The 15,000-nt window shown below is 45.8% G+C and overlaps 1 protein-coding gene across 11 annotated transcripts in view; it reads right to left on the bottom strand.

Annotated features, from left to right (window-relative positions):
• The window catches only part of LOC121696976 (filamin-C-like), a 109,166-nt gene that overhangs the window by 48,764 nt on the left and 45,402 nt on the right, over positions 1-15,000 (bottom strand). For 7 of the 11 annotated variants that reach the window (XM_042078194.1, XM_042078199.1, XM_042078195.1 and 4 more), the window contains exons 4-9: positions 5,286-5,436; positions 4,286-4,404; positions 3,996-4,073; positions 2,855-3,017; positions 2,519-2,719; positions 1,317-1,442 (exon numbers count right to left, since the gene is read on the bottom strand). In XM_042078194.1, coding sequence (XP_041934128.1) covers positions 1,317-1,442; positions 2,519-2,719; positions 2,855-3,017; positions 3,996-4,073; positions 4,286-4,404; positions 5,286-5,436 — 838 coding nt within the window. The remainder of the gene's footprint in view (positions 1-1,316; positions 1,443-2,518; positions 2,720-2,854; positions 3,018-3,995; positions 4,074-4,285; positions 4,405-5,285; positions 5,437-15,000) is intronic. The other 4 variants (XM_042078198.1, XM_042078202.1, XM_042078203.1 and 1 more) reach the window with 1 other exon arrangement.

Raw genomic sequence — 15,000 nt, 5'->3', positions numbered from 1 at the left:
ATTGCTTGGGTCAGAATATAGAGATATCCCACCAAATGCCAAGCCATGGCCTTCAGCAACGGGATGGAATGAGTAGGCTAGATGATGAAAACTCCCTACCATGGATATCCTCAAAGCTCTCTCTCTCTGTCAAACACACATACTGTACACAGACACGCACACGCACACACACATCTGGGCGGTCACTCTTAAGTTCACATTTAGTCCTTGCACCGCAGGCTTACCCTGTGAAGTTCAATTGTGAAATTGTGATGTTCACAATATGTCTTTAGACATTTGTTAAACATTATGTGGAATACTGATTTAGATAAGGTCAATTTGTTTTCATTTATTCAAGTTAATTCAAGTTTTTGTTTTTGTTTTAATCAAGTTTAATAATTTGTTAAGAGGCTCACGGTTAGAAAGATGTAAGTTTAATTGAAAACACACATCACTGCATTACAAACATTTCTCAAAGGAATGTCAATTTGTTTCAGTGTTCTGTGTTAATGTAAAGATGTTTCAAATCAAAAGAGGCTGAAGGCCCATTTCATGTTCAGTTTCATACAGTTCCTTTTCTGAGTCTGCTGGGAATTAGGGGGAGGAGCTTTGGTAAAGGTGACCGACCAATCAAACCACAGCATGGTGAGCCCACCCTAAATTCACTTTATATTCTGTATTTCTAATCTGTTTGGCACTTTGATTTAGTTGCTGCCAACTGTTTTTATTCATCTCTCTCTCTCTCTCTCTCTGTCTCTCTCTCTGTCTCTCACTCTCTCTCTCTCTCTCTCTCTCTCTCTCTCTCTCTCTCTCTCTTTCTCACACACACACACACACACACACATACACTCTCTCTCTATTTTGCTATTTGACTCATATAATGTACACACTTTCTCTTTTTTATAAAACACACACACACACACACACACACACTCACACACACACACACACACACACACACACACACACACACACACACACACACACATAAACAAACACACACACACACACACACACACACACACACACACACACACACACACACACACATTCTACTTCTCTCTCTCTCTCTTTTTCTCTCTCTCTCTCTCTCTGTGTCGCTGGGTTGGTTGATGATGCCAGAGCGGGTAGAGTGAAGTGCCAGTGCATGCCAACAAGCAGAGCTGCCCCAGCAGCCCCAGACAGAGAGAGAGCGCGCGAAGGCAGCGGCGGCCAGGGCCAGGCAAGAGAGCAGAGGAGAGGCGAGGGGGGGGGGGTTGGGGTCAGCCAGGCTTCTACACCAGGCTAACGGCACAAGCACAGGCCGCGTCAGACCCTGGCGGCCGGCCACTACTAACTTGGTCGCCTGGGTTTGGGTGGCGTTGGGGGCGGCACCCTCCGAGCCTTGTCTGAGCCAGGCGGCGTGCGAATAGACTGGGGGATTATCTGAACCGGGGAGCCGGGAGACCGCGTACTCGCTGGAGCTAGAACACACACACACACACACACACAGGTGAGAGGATGAGGGAAACACTCTCACACACACGCACACCAGTGTTTCGGAAAAGGGCTCCGGCCTCTCCTGCTCAGATGGACAAAAAAGGAAGGCAAGAACCTACAGCTACAAAAGCACAGAAGAACACCAAAAAGAACCCCAAAAGAATCCTCAAAACCCAAATGAACCCTCAAAACCCAAAACCCAAAAGAACCCTCAAAACTCAAAAGAACCCTCAAACCCCAAACCCAAAAGAATCCTCAAAACCCAAAAGAACCCTCAAAACCCAAATCCCAAAAGAACCCTCAAAACCCAAAACCCAAAACCCAAAAGAACCTTCAAAACCCAAATCCCAAAAGAACCCTCAACTCACCAAAACCTAAAAGAACCCTCAAACCCAAACCCCAATGAACCCTGAACCCACCAAAACCCAAAGCCCGTCCAGGAACAACCCAAAACCCAAAAGAACCCCCAAATCCAACCCAAAACCCAGACCTCCTGGGGCCTCCTCAGACCATACATATGACAGGGTTGGATAAGCACTCTTAACCCAGCACACAATGTAGCGCCCCCTAGGGACCAGGCCCCCCCCTGCGCATGGGTCTAGAAGTCCAGCTTCCGAGGGTAAAGTCCATGCCAGGTCTTTGCTCCTGCCGTGTGCTGGACCAGACTTGACCAAATGACGTCCTCTACCTGCAGTTAGCAATGCTAATGCTAACAATTTGGTTGACCTTTACCTTCTGAAAGTGGACGTGTCTCCCTTGCCCCATGACATTACTCCATCCTGTATTAGTACTACTGCACATCAATGCTTTATCAGTTCATAACATCAGATTATCCATTTGTCAGATTAGATTACAGGGAGAAGAGAAAGGGGGGGGGGGGGGGGGGGTTGTAACACTTCATTACTTCATTAATGAATAAAACATTAATCAATTAAAAACTGAATAACGGCTCATAGAGAGAGTAAGGGGGAGCTCACGTGTGTGTGTGTGTGTGTGTGTGTGTGTGTGTGCGTGCGTGCGTGCGTGTGTTTGTTTGTGTGTGTTGAGGGGGTTAACTTACCCTCGGAGATGGTCACAGAGAAAGGGCTTCGGGGTATCTGCTGTCCGGCGAAGGTCACGTAGATGGTGTGTGGCCCCTCCAGCACGGGGATGTAGGTGCAACGGAAAACGCTGTCCCCCTTGTTCTCCAGGATGATCTCCACTGTGTCCCGCCGGCCCTGGCAGTCCACAATGATCACCCCCACGTCACCAGCACCTGCACCTGGGGACACATTTAAATGCGACACACCACACAGGTGGTAAGAGGAACTGAGGAAAGCCAACACCAGCACCTGGGGAAACATTTAGATGTGACACACCACAGAGATGTGACACACACACACACACACACACATACCAGCAGTGTAGATGTCGAAGTACGTGGGCTTGTTGGCCATGTTGCCCATAGCCTCTAGACCCGGACCACGAGCCTGAACCTTGTTGGGGTCACCCAGAGCCTTGGACACGTGCACCATGAAGGGGCTGCGGTCAATGTCCTGCCCAGCGAAGAGCACCTTAACCTGGGGAAGAGACAGGACAAGGGTCCTCAGAGGACACATATCACCCAGAGAACTCACGCAGTGAGTGAGTGGGTGAATATTCACACATACATTACAGTATTTACATTTATTCGTTTAGCAGACACTTTCATGCAAAGCAACATACACATATCAATTATATTGCAAGGGCCATTCTCCCTAGAGCAGCTTGGGATTAAGTGCCTTGGTCCAGGGCACAACGGTGGAAGCCGGGAATTGAACCCACAACTTTTCAGGCTACTGCATGCTAGCCCAGCTCCTTAACCACTACACTACTACTGCATGCTAGCCCAGCTCCTTCACCACTACACTACTACTGCATGCTAGCCCAGCTCCTTGACCACAACCACAGCACCAGGAAACGTATGCAGAACGCCACAGCACACGTATGTAGAACAACAAAGTACACATATGTAGAACAGTAAAGTGCATATGTAGCACAGTAAAAGGGACATAAAATGGATGAATTGAGTATTGTACTCTGTTCTCTGATGGTAAAATAGTATTCAACTTTGATTTATCAAAAATAAACTCAACTGCAATTTTACAAGCTCAATTAAAAACCTTATATTTAGGCTAGGTATTGAAATGGTCCTTTTGACTAAATGGTGCCCTCTTTGGCAAGCACAATTGAACTTTGCTTTGTGATATTTGACATCACATGTAGGCTTTGTTCTAATTCGCCCATGTTTTAGTGGCCATTTCTAAGTTCAAGATGAAGGAGGGCACAACCATGCCTCATGTTCATGATGGCTCTTTGGTTATGCGCAACCTCTTAGGGCTGCTTAACGGGAATCTTTTCACCACCCTGGTTCTTTTTCTGAACTCTTTTTCAGCATTATTCCGCGTGAGAACTCTTTTTCAGCACTATTCCGTGTGAGAACTCTTTTTCAGCACTATACCTTGTGAGAACTCTTTTTCAGCACTATTCCGTGTGAGAACTCTTTTTCGGCACTATACCTTGTGGAGACCCTCCACCTTGGGCACATACACCACGGAGTAGGTCCTGTTCTTGTCATTGTTGGGGATCACTCTGGCCTGTGAAGCATGGAGTGGACACAAATCAATCTCTGCAGCTGAATTATACAAAGACATTACTGTAGGTAGTGGAGGAGTTTTACTGGTGTGTGTGTGTGTGTGTGTGTATGTACTGTGTGTGTGTGTGTGTGTGTGTGTGTGTATGTACTGTGTGTGCGTGTGTATGCACTGTGTGTGTGTGTGTGTGTGTGTGTGTGTGTGTGTGTTCTTACCTCCTCCGTATGTCTCTCTGGATCCTCCACGTACACCAGCACCTCCCCCAGCCCCGCCTCTACAGTCTCCACCATGAACTCAGCCGGCTTTAGGACCATGTTGCCCCGCGGCTCAATGCCTGAAACAAACACACACACACACACACACACACACACACACACACACACACACACACACACACACACACACACAGAGATGGGGGTAGGAGAAAGAACAGTCATTATTGTATTTATTGTTTTGCAATATTTTGAAGTAAATAGTTTAGCAATGTTACTCTGCTGACTCACTCCGTAAAACATGCTTCAGCACAAAAACACATTTCTCTCTCTCTGCATCACTTTCCACCTCTCCAACATTCTACTTTCTGTTCCTCTTTTTATCTCTTTACCTCTTTACCTCTCTCTCTCTCTTCATCTGTTCATCCTTTTCTGTCTCTTCCTCCATCTGTCCATCTCTCTCTGTCCCATTTGTTCAGTAAGCCCTGGCTCTCTCCTTTTCTCTCCTCCCTCTCTCTCTATCTATCTATTTTTTTCACCTCATTTGCATTTTTTTGTCTCTCTCCCTCTCCCTCTCTCTCTCTCTCTCTCTCTCTCACCTGGTCCATAGGCTCTGGCTCTCCAACACCTCTCTCTCTCTCTCTCTCTCTCTCTCTCTCTCTCTCTCTCTCTCTCTCTCTCTCTCTCTCTCTCTCTCACACTTTTTGTCACATCCATAACGCCAGTGAAATGCCTTGGCATTTGTATGATGTGAATGTGGATGTGAATATGGATGTTACAAAAAACGCAATTTTCCATGGAATTGCCCAATAGGTTCTGCCTCTCCAACATCTCTCTCTCTATCTCTCTCTCTCTCTCTCTCTCTCTCTCTCTCTCTCTCTCTCTCTCACCTGGTCCATAGGCTCTGCCTCTCCAACACTTCCCTCTCCCTCTCTCTCTCTCTGTCTCTCTCTCTCTCTCTCTCTCTCTCTCTCTCTCTCTCTCTCTTCTCTCTCTCTCTCACCTGGTCCATAGGCTCTGGCCCTTGTGGGGTGCAGGGTCTTTGGGCGGATGGGCGCTCCGGGTTTCAGCTTGGCCTTGGGGAACTGGGACAGGTAGGTCATCACAGAGTGCTCGTCCACGTTCGGGTCCACTATCTCCTCAGGGGCAATCACCTGGACAGGAAGTGCAACAGAGGTCAGAGGTCAAAGGTCATAACGAGCCATGAGTGAGCGATGCAGCATGTACATACTGTAGATTAGCTGTGACGTCAACAGCACTGATGTCAACATGTCAATAAAATAAAATAGAAGTAATACATTTAAGTGTTTTTAGTCTTTAGAATGTATGTGTCTGTGTGTACGTAGGTGTGTGTAGGTGTGTGTGTGTGTGTGTGTGTGTGTGTGTGTGTTTTAAGTCTTGCCAATGAGTTGAGTCAGTGCCTTGTCTCACAAACAGGTGTGTTTTGGTTAATATCTCCAAGGATTTGTGTGAGCAATTATGTAGTATAGTTGTGCACAATTAATTCAAAGATTTGTAGGGTATTTTACACAGGGAAATGAAGTGGCACTTTTGAAAGCTTTCTGGACAATAACTCTCCAGTGCAGCACATTCTGCAACGGATGGACTCCGAGTGACTCCTCAAATTAGATCTTCTCTTTCATCTAACCATGATGAGAACAGAGAGGAAATGATCCGGAGATGACTCAGGCCACATCAAACGCACCACAAATAGAACAAGGACACCCTGCCCAGGTCCACCTATCAGAGCAGACGTTCTGTCCAGCCCTCCAGATAGATAGGCACGTTATTAAAAGAAGGAATCAAATCCACAAGGAAGACATTTAATCATTTCACTGGCGTGTAACATAATCAGTCCAGAGGACTTTGCCAACATCAAGATTTACCCCTCATTAGTAGTAGTAACATACACACACACACACACACACACACACACACACACACACACACACACACACACACACACACTCACTCACTCACTCACTCACCCACTCACTCACTCACTCACTCACTCCAAAGGCTTTTGGGAGTCAAACAGTTCTTAAAAATCTAAGTAGAATGCTCAAGCTCAAGTAGAATAGGCTACGTACAGGAAAGGCTCTCTGTGAGCTAGTTTGTTTCCGGTGGAGCCAGGAGTGTTTGAACCTGCCGCTATTCTGAATGTGATTAGTGTCTACACGAACCTAGTTGGGTGTTGCACCTAGTGAATCAGCACGTTATGATAAAGAAGGATTTTTTGTGTGTGTTTGTTATTATTGGGCAACCAGGATATGCAGTGTCGGGGTGAAGATGTTTCGTAAGGAGCAGAATATAACAGAAGATGCCGTTACAACACAGCTGATGCTGAACAATGAGGCTATAACAAGAAGGGTGCAAATAGCCTGACCTCGTGGTCTGGTAGCGTCTAATCTGTGGGTGTACCCCTTAGCGTTCACTATAAGCCATTTCATTGTTAATGGCAAAAACGGTCTTGCTCATAACTCCACCAATTAACATAATTTTGCTCTCAGTACCGGAAATATCTCTATGTGTGTGTGTGTGTGTGTGTGTGTGTGTGTGTGTGTGTGTGTGTGCGCGTGTGTGTGTGTGTGTGTGTGTGTGTGTGTGTGTGTGTGTGTGTGTGTGTGTGTGTGTGTGTGTGAGATGGATGTTGATGGATCATGCATTGTCCAGCATGCATCACGTTCAGCCAGATCTGCACAGTGCCGCACAAAGTCAAATGAGCTTGGTGGAACAGGAAGTCATTCCAGTGGTACAGGAAGTTGTTTCAGTGGAACAGGAAGTCATTTCAATAGAACAGGAAGTTGTTTCAGTGAAATAGGAAGCCATTTCAGTAATGCAGGAAAGTGTTTCAGATACATAGGGTTCTATCTTGCACGCCAGCGCAATTGACTTTATATACTCGCGCTTTTGTCTTTCCTATTTTGCAGTCAGCGCATATTGGAATTTTCCCTCCACAGGTACATGTGCGACTACGGGGGCGTTTCAGCGAAAAGAGGGGGGCGTGTCCCGGCACAAACGGTCCCTGTTGATATTTTGCAGTTTCAGAAAACAATTCCGCCACAGACCAGGAACCTCCTGGTCTAAAGTCAGTGGCGCAAATTCAGATGCTATTTTAAGGGTGCATGCATGGCCACAGGCCTGCAGGAATGAATGCTATGCACACCGATCTACAGACACCCTGTGCACAGATGGAAACATTCAAAGCCTTGATCATATTTGTCCGTTTCCTGGTTTTGTTCGTGCATTGGTCAACTAAAAATTTAGTAGCCTATATAGTACATCTACATGCAATATCTTTACAACAACAATGCCTAATTACGACCTATTAATTTGGACAACTTTATACAGCCCTATAAAGGCTAAAGTTACCTTTAGTTCTGTTCCAATTTACCGTTGTGTATGGCTTTAAACATCGTGTGCGCTTTATCAGCCTATAAGCATTATTCCAGCTGCGCTAAGGTTTTGACAAGCACCACAATTTTGCCTACCTTGTTGTAGCCCATCTGAAATAACTCCAAGCTTTGCTATGTTCCCTCCATCCTTTCGTTGTTTTCAAAAAACGTTTTATATCCATGATGGCATTGAAGTCTTGAGTTTGTGAATTCGCTTAAATAAGCTTATTATGTGCTGTTAACCAGCAACCATAGACAGTAAAAGAAAGCAGCAAGTAGCCTTGGCTACAATTTCTGTAGTTGCTGCGTCCATTCATTGTTATTCTCTCTCCTGCTCAAACAAAAGTTGTGCGAGCATTAAGTTGATGATAACGTGTTTACAAACTCTACTTTACTAACATATTGTAAATAGCCTACTGTCATGCAGTTAATGGGATACTGTGCAGAGTTGGAAAGTTAGGTCAACTTGGAAACTGTTTCTCGTTGTTGAGTTGCCTGTTGGTAAGGTACAGCCGTAGCTTACACCTGCAGGAGCGCTTGCTTGGGCGCCTGTGTTGCACAATGCACTTTGCTCCTCTCATCTATACGACGCAGTTCCCATTTCTACAAACCATACATAATTACAAGGACAAATATTGCTACACGAGGGAAATCGGTGTGGTGTCCGATGTGAAAAAATAGGTAAAAATCTAGCATACACAGTTCCACGAATCACGCAACAGTCATTATCCCGCCGGTAAAATAGAAACAGCGCCCAAGATCCGCCCACAAAGCGATTTGCGCAAAGTCAATTGCGCTAGAGTGCAAAGTCAATTGCGCAGAGAGCCCATAGTGTATAATCTATGTGAACGGGTGTTGCAGTGGTATGGAGTATATGTGTGTGAGTGTGTGTGTGTTTCAGTGGTGTGGAGTGTTTCACAGGTATAGTATAAGTGGAGAGTGAGTGTCAGTGGAGCATGAATGGAGAGTGTGTGTGTATGTGTGTATGTGTGTGTGTGTGTGTGTGTGTGTGTGTGTGTGTGTGTGTGTGTGTGTGTTTCACAGGTCTAGTATAAGTGGAGAGTGTATAGTATAAGTAGAGTTGTGTGTAAGTGTTGCGATTGCTAGCGCGCGACTCCTGATCCGAGGTGCTGCTGTTTGTGGGTTTGAGTCCCGGCGAGTGCAGGGCTGAGCCGCGCGGTGCAGCGCAATGCAGGTCACATGTGCAAGTGCTCCTAAGCCTCTCATTCAGTTCCCCATAAAGCACTCACATATTCACACATTCACTTTCACACGTACAGCTTCACACACACACACACACACACACACACACACACACACACACACACTTCACACACACACACACACTTTCACAGAGAATGGGGTGGGAGGCACACCCAGACCCACACACACACACACACACACAGCAGGCTTTCACATGCCACCCCGCCCTATATTAAAAGCATCCTGTTTGAAATCTGTGAAGTCCCATAAATCTCTGCAGTGACAGCGGATCCATTACGAGCCTCACCTTGGCAGGCAACTGATGGTGTGGGCCTAGTGTTGTCCAGCCAGCCCAGTGAGGTGTGTGTGTGTGAAGTGTGTGTGTGTGTATGTGTGTGTGTGTGTGTGTGTGTGTGTGTGTATGTGTGTGTGTGTGTGTGTGTGTGTGTGTGTGTGTGTGTGTGTGTGTTGTCCAGCCAGCCTAGTGAGGTGTGTGTGTATGTGTGTGTGTGTGTGTGTGTGTGTGTGTGTTGTCCAGCCAGCCCAGTGAGGTCCACTGCAGGCCAGACCCAGCTCTGGGCTCTGAGCCCGAGCCAGCATAGTTCCCTGACTGAGTCATGCTCACTGGGTGACCTCCCACTCCGCTCTCTCAACGTTTTTAACGTTTAAACGCTTCATTCGTTTCCTCTGCTGTTCATTCATTCTATTCTTCTCCTCTCCTCTTCCCTACACTTCATCTGTCTATTCTCTTTCTCTCTCTCTCCTGTATCATTTTGTTTGTCTGCTCTGCTTCCTCTTCCCTCCTCTTCATCGGTCTATTCTCGTCTTTCTCTCCATACCCCCCTCTCTTTCTTCTCTCTCTCTATCTTTCTCTTCTCTTCTCTTCTCTCTCTCTTCTCCTATTCCCCTCTCATCACCTCTTCTTCCTATCTTCCTCAACCTTTCTCTCTGTGTTTTATAAATATGACCTGTTGTTGAAGACCATGAGTCAGGGGGAACATTCTTTCTCTTTCTTTCTTTCTCTCTCTCTCTCTTTTTCTTCTTCTCTACCCATGCTTGTTTCATCCCCCTCTCCCTCCCTCTCATTTGTACTCCTCCCTTCTCTGCTTTTCCTTCCATTCCACTCTCCTCTCCTCCGTTCTTATATTAATCCTTTACTTCCTTTCATTTTATCCCTCTCCTGCTTTTCGCTCTACTCCTCTCCTGTCTTTCATCCTCCTCTCCCCTCTTTCATCCTCCTCTCCTCTCTTTCACACTGTTCTCTCTTTCTACCTCTTCTTCTTTCAGACATAGTTTGAAGTGCTGAAGTGAGTTTGGCCGTTGTTTATCTCAACTGTCCATTGATATTAAACCCAGTGTTTCAATCATCGGACTGGGCAAACACATCTCCTCTCCTCCTTTCCTCTCCTCTCCTCCACACTCCTCTCTTCTCCTTTCCTTTCTTCTCCTCTCCTCTCTCCTCCTCTCCTCTCCTCTCTTCTCCTCTCCTCCTCTCTTGTGTCTACTGGATTGAAATAAGGGGATTTCTCTCTTCTTTTCTTTTCTTCCACCTCTCTCTCTCCCTGTCTCTCTCTCCACCTCTCCCTCTCCCTGTCCCTCTCACTGGGGTCGATATCTTCCCTCTATATTTACCTTTACCACTGAGCCGAGGGGCTAGGGGTCAGCCTGAAATAGCAGTGTTCAGTATTTAGTGCAACCAAAGGGGCCAGAACCCCCCCCCCCCCCAACGCGCGCGTGTGTGCGCACACACACACACACACACACACACACACACACACACACACACACACCCTATCACCAAAGACTCCCAATTAAAATGCACACACTCACAGAGGCACACACACACACACACTCACACACACACACACACACACAGGGCCGGAGTGGGGCCACTTTTCAGTCCGGGAGTTTCAGGCCCAAGACCGGCCCACTTTTTTCATGGTGGTGGAAACTGAATGAATAAAGCAACAGTTCAGCTCTTACTATCCTGTAGTTTTTATTTGTAATATGATTCAACAAATGTGTAAAGGTTATAATGCACTTAAACTGAGAAGTTAACAAAAAATATTCCACTATTCCACAAGGATAGGTTGACAAGTTAACAAAAACAGAAAGAAAGAAATAAAGCATGTGCAATGTAGGCCTATCATTCTTCCACAAATATTGAACTATTGTTTAAGTTTTTCTGCATGGCTATCATGTTGTTGTTTGCCGATTTACTTCTTTACTACACCCATTTCTGAGCAAACAATTATAGGTTGATCATAACCTACTGTCAAACTGTTCTTTCTTACATTAAATAACTTTAATTCATATGGTTTACTCTATTATCCTCTACTTGACCCTGTAGTCATAGCTAATTTCGGGCTCATCATTTTCAGCAGGGGACTGGCTGATCTGCTCCTCGGGCTACTTTTTTTGTACTGCATACACAGGTCAAGCTTGAGTTTTGTTAGCAATATTTGCATAATATTTGCAAAGTCTATGAATATTGGATGATACAAAAAGGCTAATATTTTAATTAATGTAATATGTTGCTTGAGAATAGGTTGACAACGCTACAACGACCAATATTAGGCTATGTCGCTAATAATCGTTGCATAGGCTTTCTCTCTTTATCAGTTGCCACTTAGACTATGTCTGTCTTCTTCAAAAAAAAATCTGGAAGCTTGGCACATTTGGCAGAATTTTCTGCGTCTTTTTTTACCTGGCCTTTTCGGTCCCTCCTGGCCTCTTTCTACCATCCATCCTCCCTGACGCTTATCGCTATTCGCTACAGTAGGGCTGGCCAGGCTATGGTACCTGAGAAAACATTTTGGAAAAGACGGGCTATATGGACCCAACAAACTCTTCTTGGGAGGGTAGAACTCCCTCACATGGTAGGCTACAACCCATGCAGAGGCTGCGGTGTTAGGCATAGCATGTCAATGTGGAATGTGTGTAGCCTACTTTAAGCGAAGATAGACTAACTTGGCAAATGTCAATATTTTTCCCTCGACCGGCCCAAAAGTGAAGCGGCCCACCAGGAATTCTCCCGATTCTCCCGATTACCCACTCCGGGCACACACACACACACAAAACCCACACCCTAACTCCAAAGACTCCCAAGTAAAATACACACACTTATAGAGAGGCAGGCACGCACACACACGCACACACACACACACACACACACACACACACACACACACACACACAAACACACACAGACAGATACACACACACAGACAGATACACACACACACACACACACACACAAACACACACACACACACACACACACACACACACACACACACACACACACACACACACACACATACACACACACATATAAAGGGGGATGAGTACCATGACCTCATTACAGTGCATGAAAATGCACTGTTCCGGCCCCAGCTGTGGCGCAACTGGCTGGGGCACCTGCACCGTACGCCGGTGACCCGGGTTCGATTCCCGCCCCGTGGTCCTTTCCGGATCCCACCCCTACTCTCTCTCCCATTCGCTTCCTGTCACTCTCCACTTTCACTATCATTAAAGGCATAAAAAGGCCAAAAAAATATACTTTATAAAAAAAAATGCACTGTTCTGTTATCCGAAGTCTTCTTCTTCTTCTTCTTCCCACCAAATTTCTGCGTCTAATTCAGCTTCAACCGTTGAAACTTCGTTCAAACTTTGTAACGTACGTCTTGAAAAGGACACTTGAGGAATGTATTTTTCACTTTTGTAAACTTTATACTTTTTGAGATATTAACAAAAAACAAGCTTATTTTTCCCCATAGACTTTGCATTAGCACTATGACATCACAATGGACTAATTAACTTGATTTGCACCTGTATCAACTTCCAGCTGCTCAACTAGGACCCAAAGGACTCAAAGGGCCAGTTAAACTGATTGCACCTGTATCAACTGCTTTCTGCTTAACTAGGCCAACTCTCTCTGTGTCTCTCCATTCTACAAGGATATAAGGCACATTCCATCCAACTTTCTATCCATTCATCCTCTTCAAACCATTCACTCATCCACCCATTAAACTATCCATCAACATCCATTAAACAATCTGCCTATCAACATCCATTCAACTTTCTGTCTATCAACATCCATTACACTATCTACATTCAACTTTTAAACTATATACTCTGTCTCAGGCTTTAAGCATACAATCTGGCTCTCTTAAAACACTTAAGACACTATTTCCTCTGCCCACAACTGTTTCAAAATAAATATCCTCACTACAATAATTCACTATTAAATAATTTAACTATTTAAACTACTCAACTATTTAACTGTTCAGCCATTTCAACTGTCAGTTGTTATCAACTATGACTCCTGCCAACTGTTTCCAAATAAAAGTTTGTTTGGCATTTTATGTTAATATACATACATTCTTTCTGATGCCAGAATCCTACTATAGACACACACACACACACACACACACACACACACAGACACACAGGCAAACATCTGTACATCAAAATCATGGTGCAACATTAATATTTCATACATAGCACAAACATTTACATGGGGGAAATATTTATATTGAGTATAGGAGATATAACTCTTCTGATATCACTTCAGATCTACAAGTGCTTATGGTTCCGCTGAGACGGTTCCGTGGGAACGGTTCTGGGGTTTACATCTGAAAAACATTGCTGTCTTAGAGAGTGGCAGGGATCCCATTACGTGAACCGTTTTTTGGCAATTTCTATTAATGCACACATGCACACACACACACACACACACACACACACACGCACACGCACACACACACACTTACACAATATTTTGATTAATTACATCAATTGAGTAACTACAGACTTGAATTAAAATGTACAACAGCAAATTGACATGAGACACCCACAGAGACAGACACAAACATACTCACACACTCATAATAAAACTAATGATTTCCCAAAACTGCCTAATGTTTTTTAAGTCTTTGTGAATGTTTTCAGATCTATGTGATTGTTCCCATGTCTGGCTGAAACACTCCCGGAGCCTGGCTGGGTGTGGGGATTACAGTTAACACACGTTGGCCTGATCTGTGTAACATCAGGACCAACACACACACACCCACACACACACACACACACACCCACACACGCACACGCACATACAACGTGCACAGCAGGCTCATCTAATCACTTTTTAAGTTTTAAGTTTCATCTGCAGTGATTTAAACACTCCCTGGACACCAGAGAGAGAGAGAAAGAGAGAGAGAGAGAGAGAGAGAGAGAGAGAGAGAGCGCAAACACTGACCACAAAACACCTCGGCCTGGCAACAGCAGCTCTCTCACACACACACACGTACACACACCGTGCACAGCAGGCCTGGCAGCCCCCCCGCAAACCCCCCCCCCCCCACCCTACGCTACACGGGAGAGAAGATATCAGGGATCTGGTTCAGTCTGGTCTCAACAGAGACGCTACACGTCGGCGTGGCAACAGAGAGCACCCCTCTCCACCCTACGCTACACGTCGGCGTGGCAACAGAGAGCACCTCTCCACCCTACGCTACACGTCGGCGTGGCAACAGAGAGCACCTCTCCACCCTATGTTACACGTCGGCGTGGCAACAGAGAGCACCTCTCCACCCTACGCTACACGTCGGCGTGGCAACAGAGAGCACCTCTCCACCCTACGCTACACGTCGGCGTGGCAACAGAGAGCACCTCTCCACCCTACGCTACACATCGGCGTGGCAACAGAGAGCACCTCTCCACCCTATGTTACACGTCGGCGTGGCAACAGAGAGCACCTCTCCATCCTACCCTACACGTCGGCGTGGCAACAGAGAGCACCTCTCCACCCTACGCTACATGTCGGCGTGGCAACAGAGAGCACCTCTCCACCCTACGGGAGAGGAGAGGAGGTATTAGGGATCTGGTTCAGTCTGGTCTCAAACGGAAAAACTCTTCACTTGCAGGATTTCAAGCAGAGGAGAGTGGTGTGGTGTGGCATGTAGACAAACATGTGTTATATATCCCTGCAAAGGTATATCACTGCAAGTGTGTGTGTGTGTGTTTTGGTATGTGTGTGTGTGTGTGTGTGTTTGTGTGTGTGTCTGTGTGTGTGTGTGTGTGTGTGTGTGTGTGTGTGTGTGTGTGTCTGTGTGTGTGTCT

The sequence above is a fragment of the Alosa sapidissima genome, chromosome 22, assembly GCF_018492685.1.
Source record: "Alosa sapidissima isolate fAloSap1 chromosome 22, fAloSap1.pri, whole genome shotgun sequence".
NCBI lineage: Eukaryota > Metazoa > Chordata > Actinopteri > Clupeiformes > Clupeidae > Alosa > Alosa sapidissima.
The sequence above is the reverse complement of the archived record's forward strand: the minus strand, read 5'-3'. Positions and strand labels throughout refer to the sequence as shown.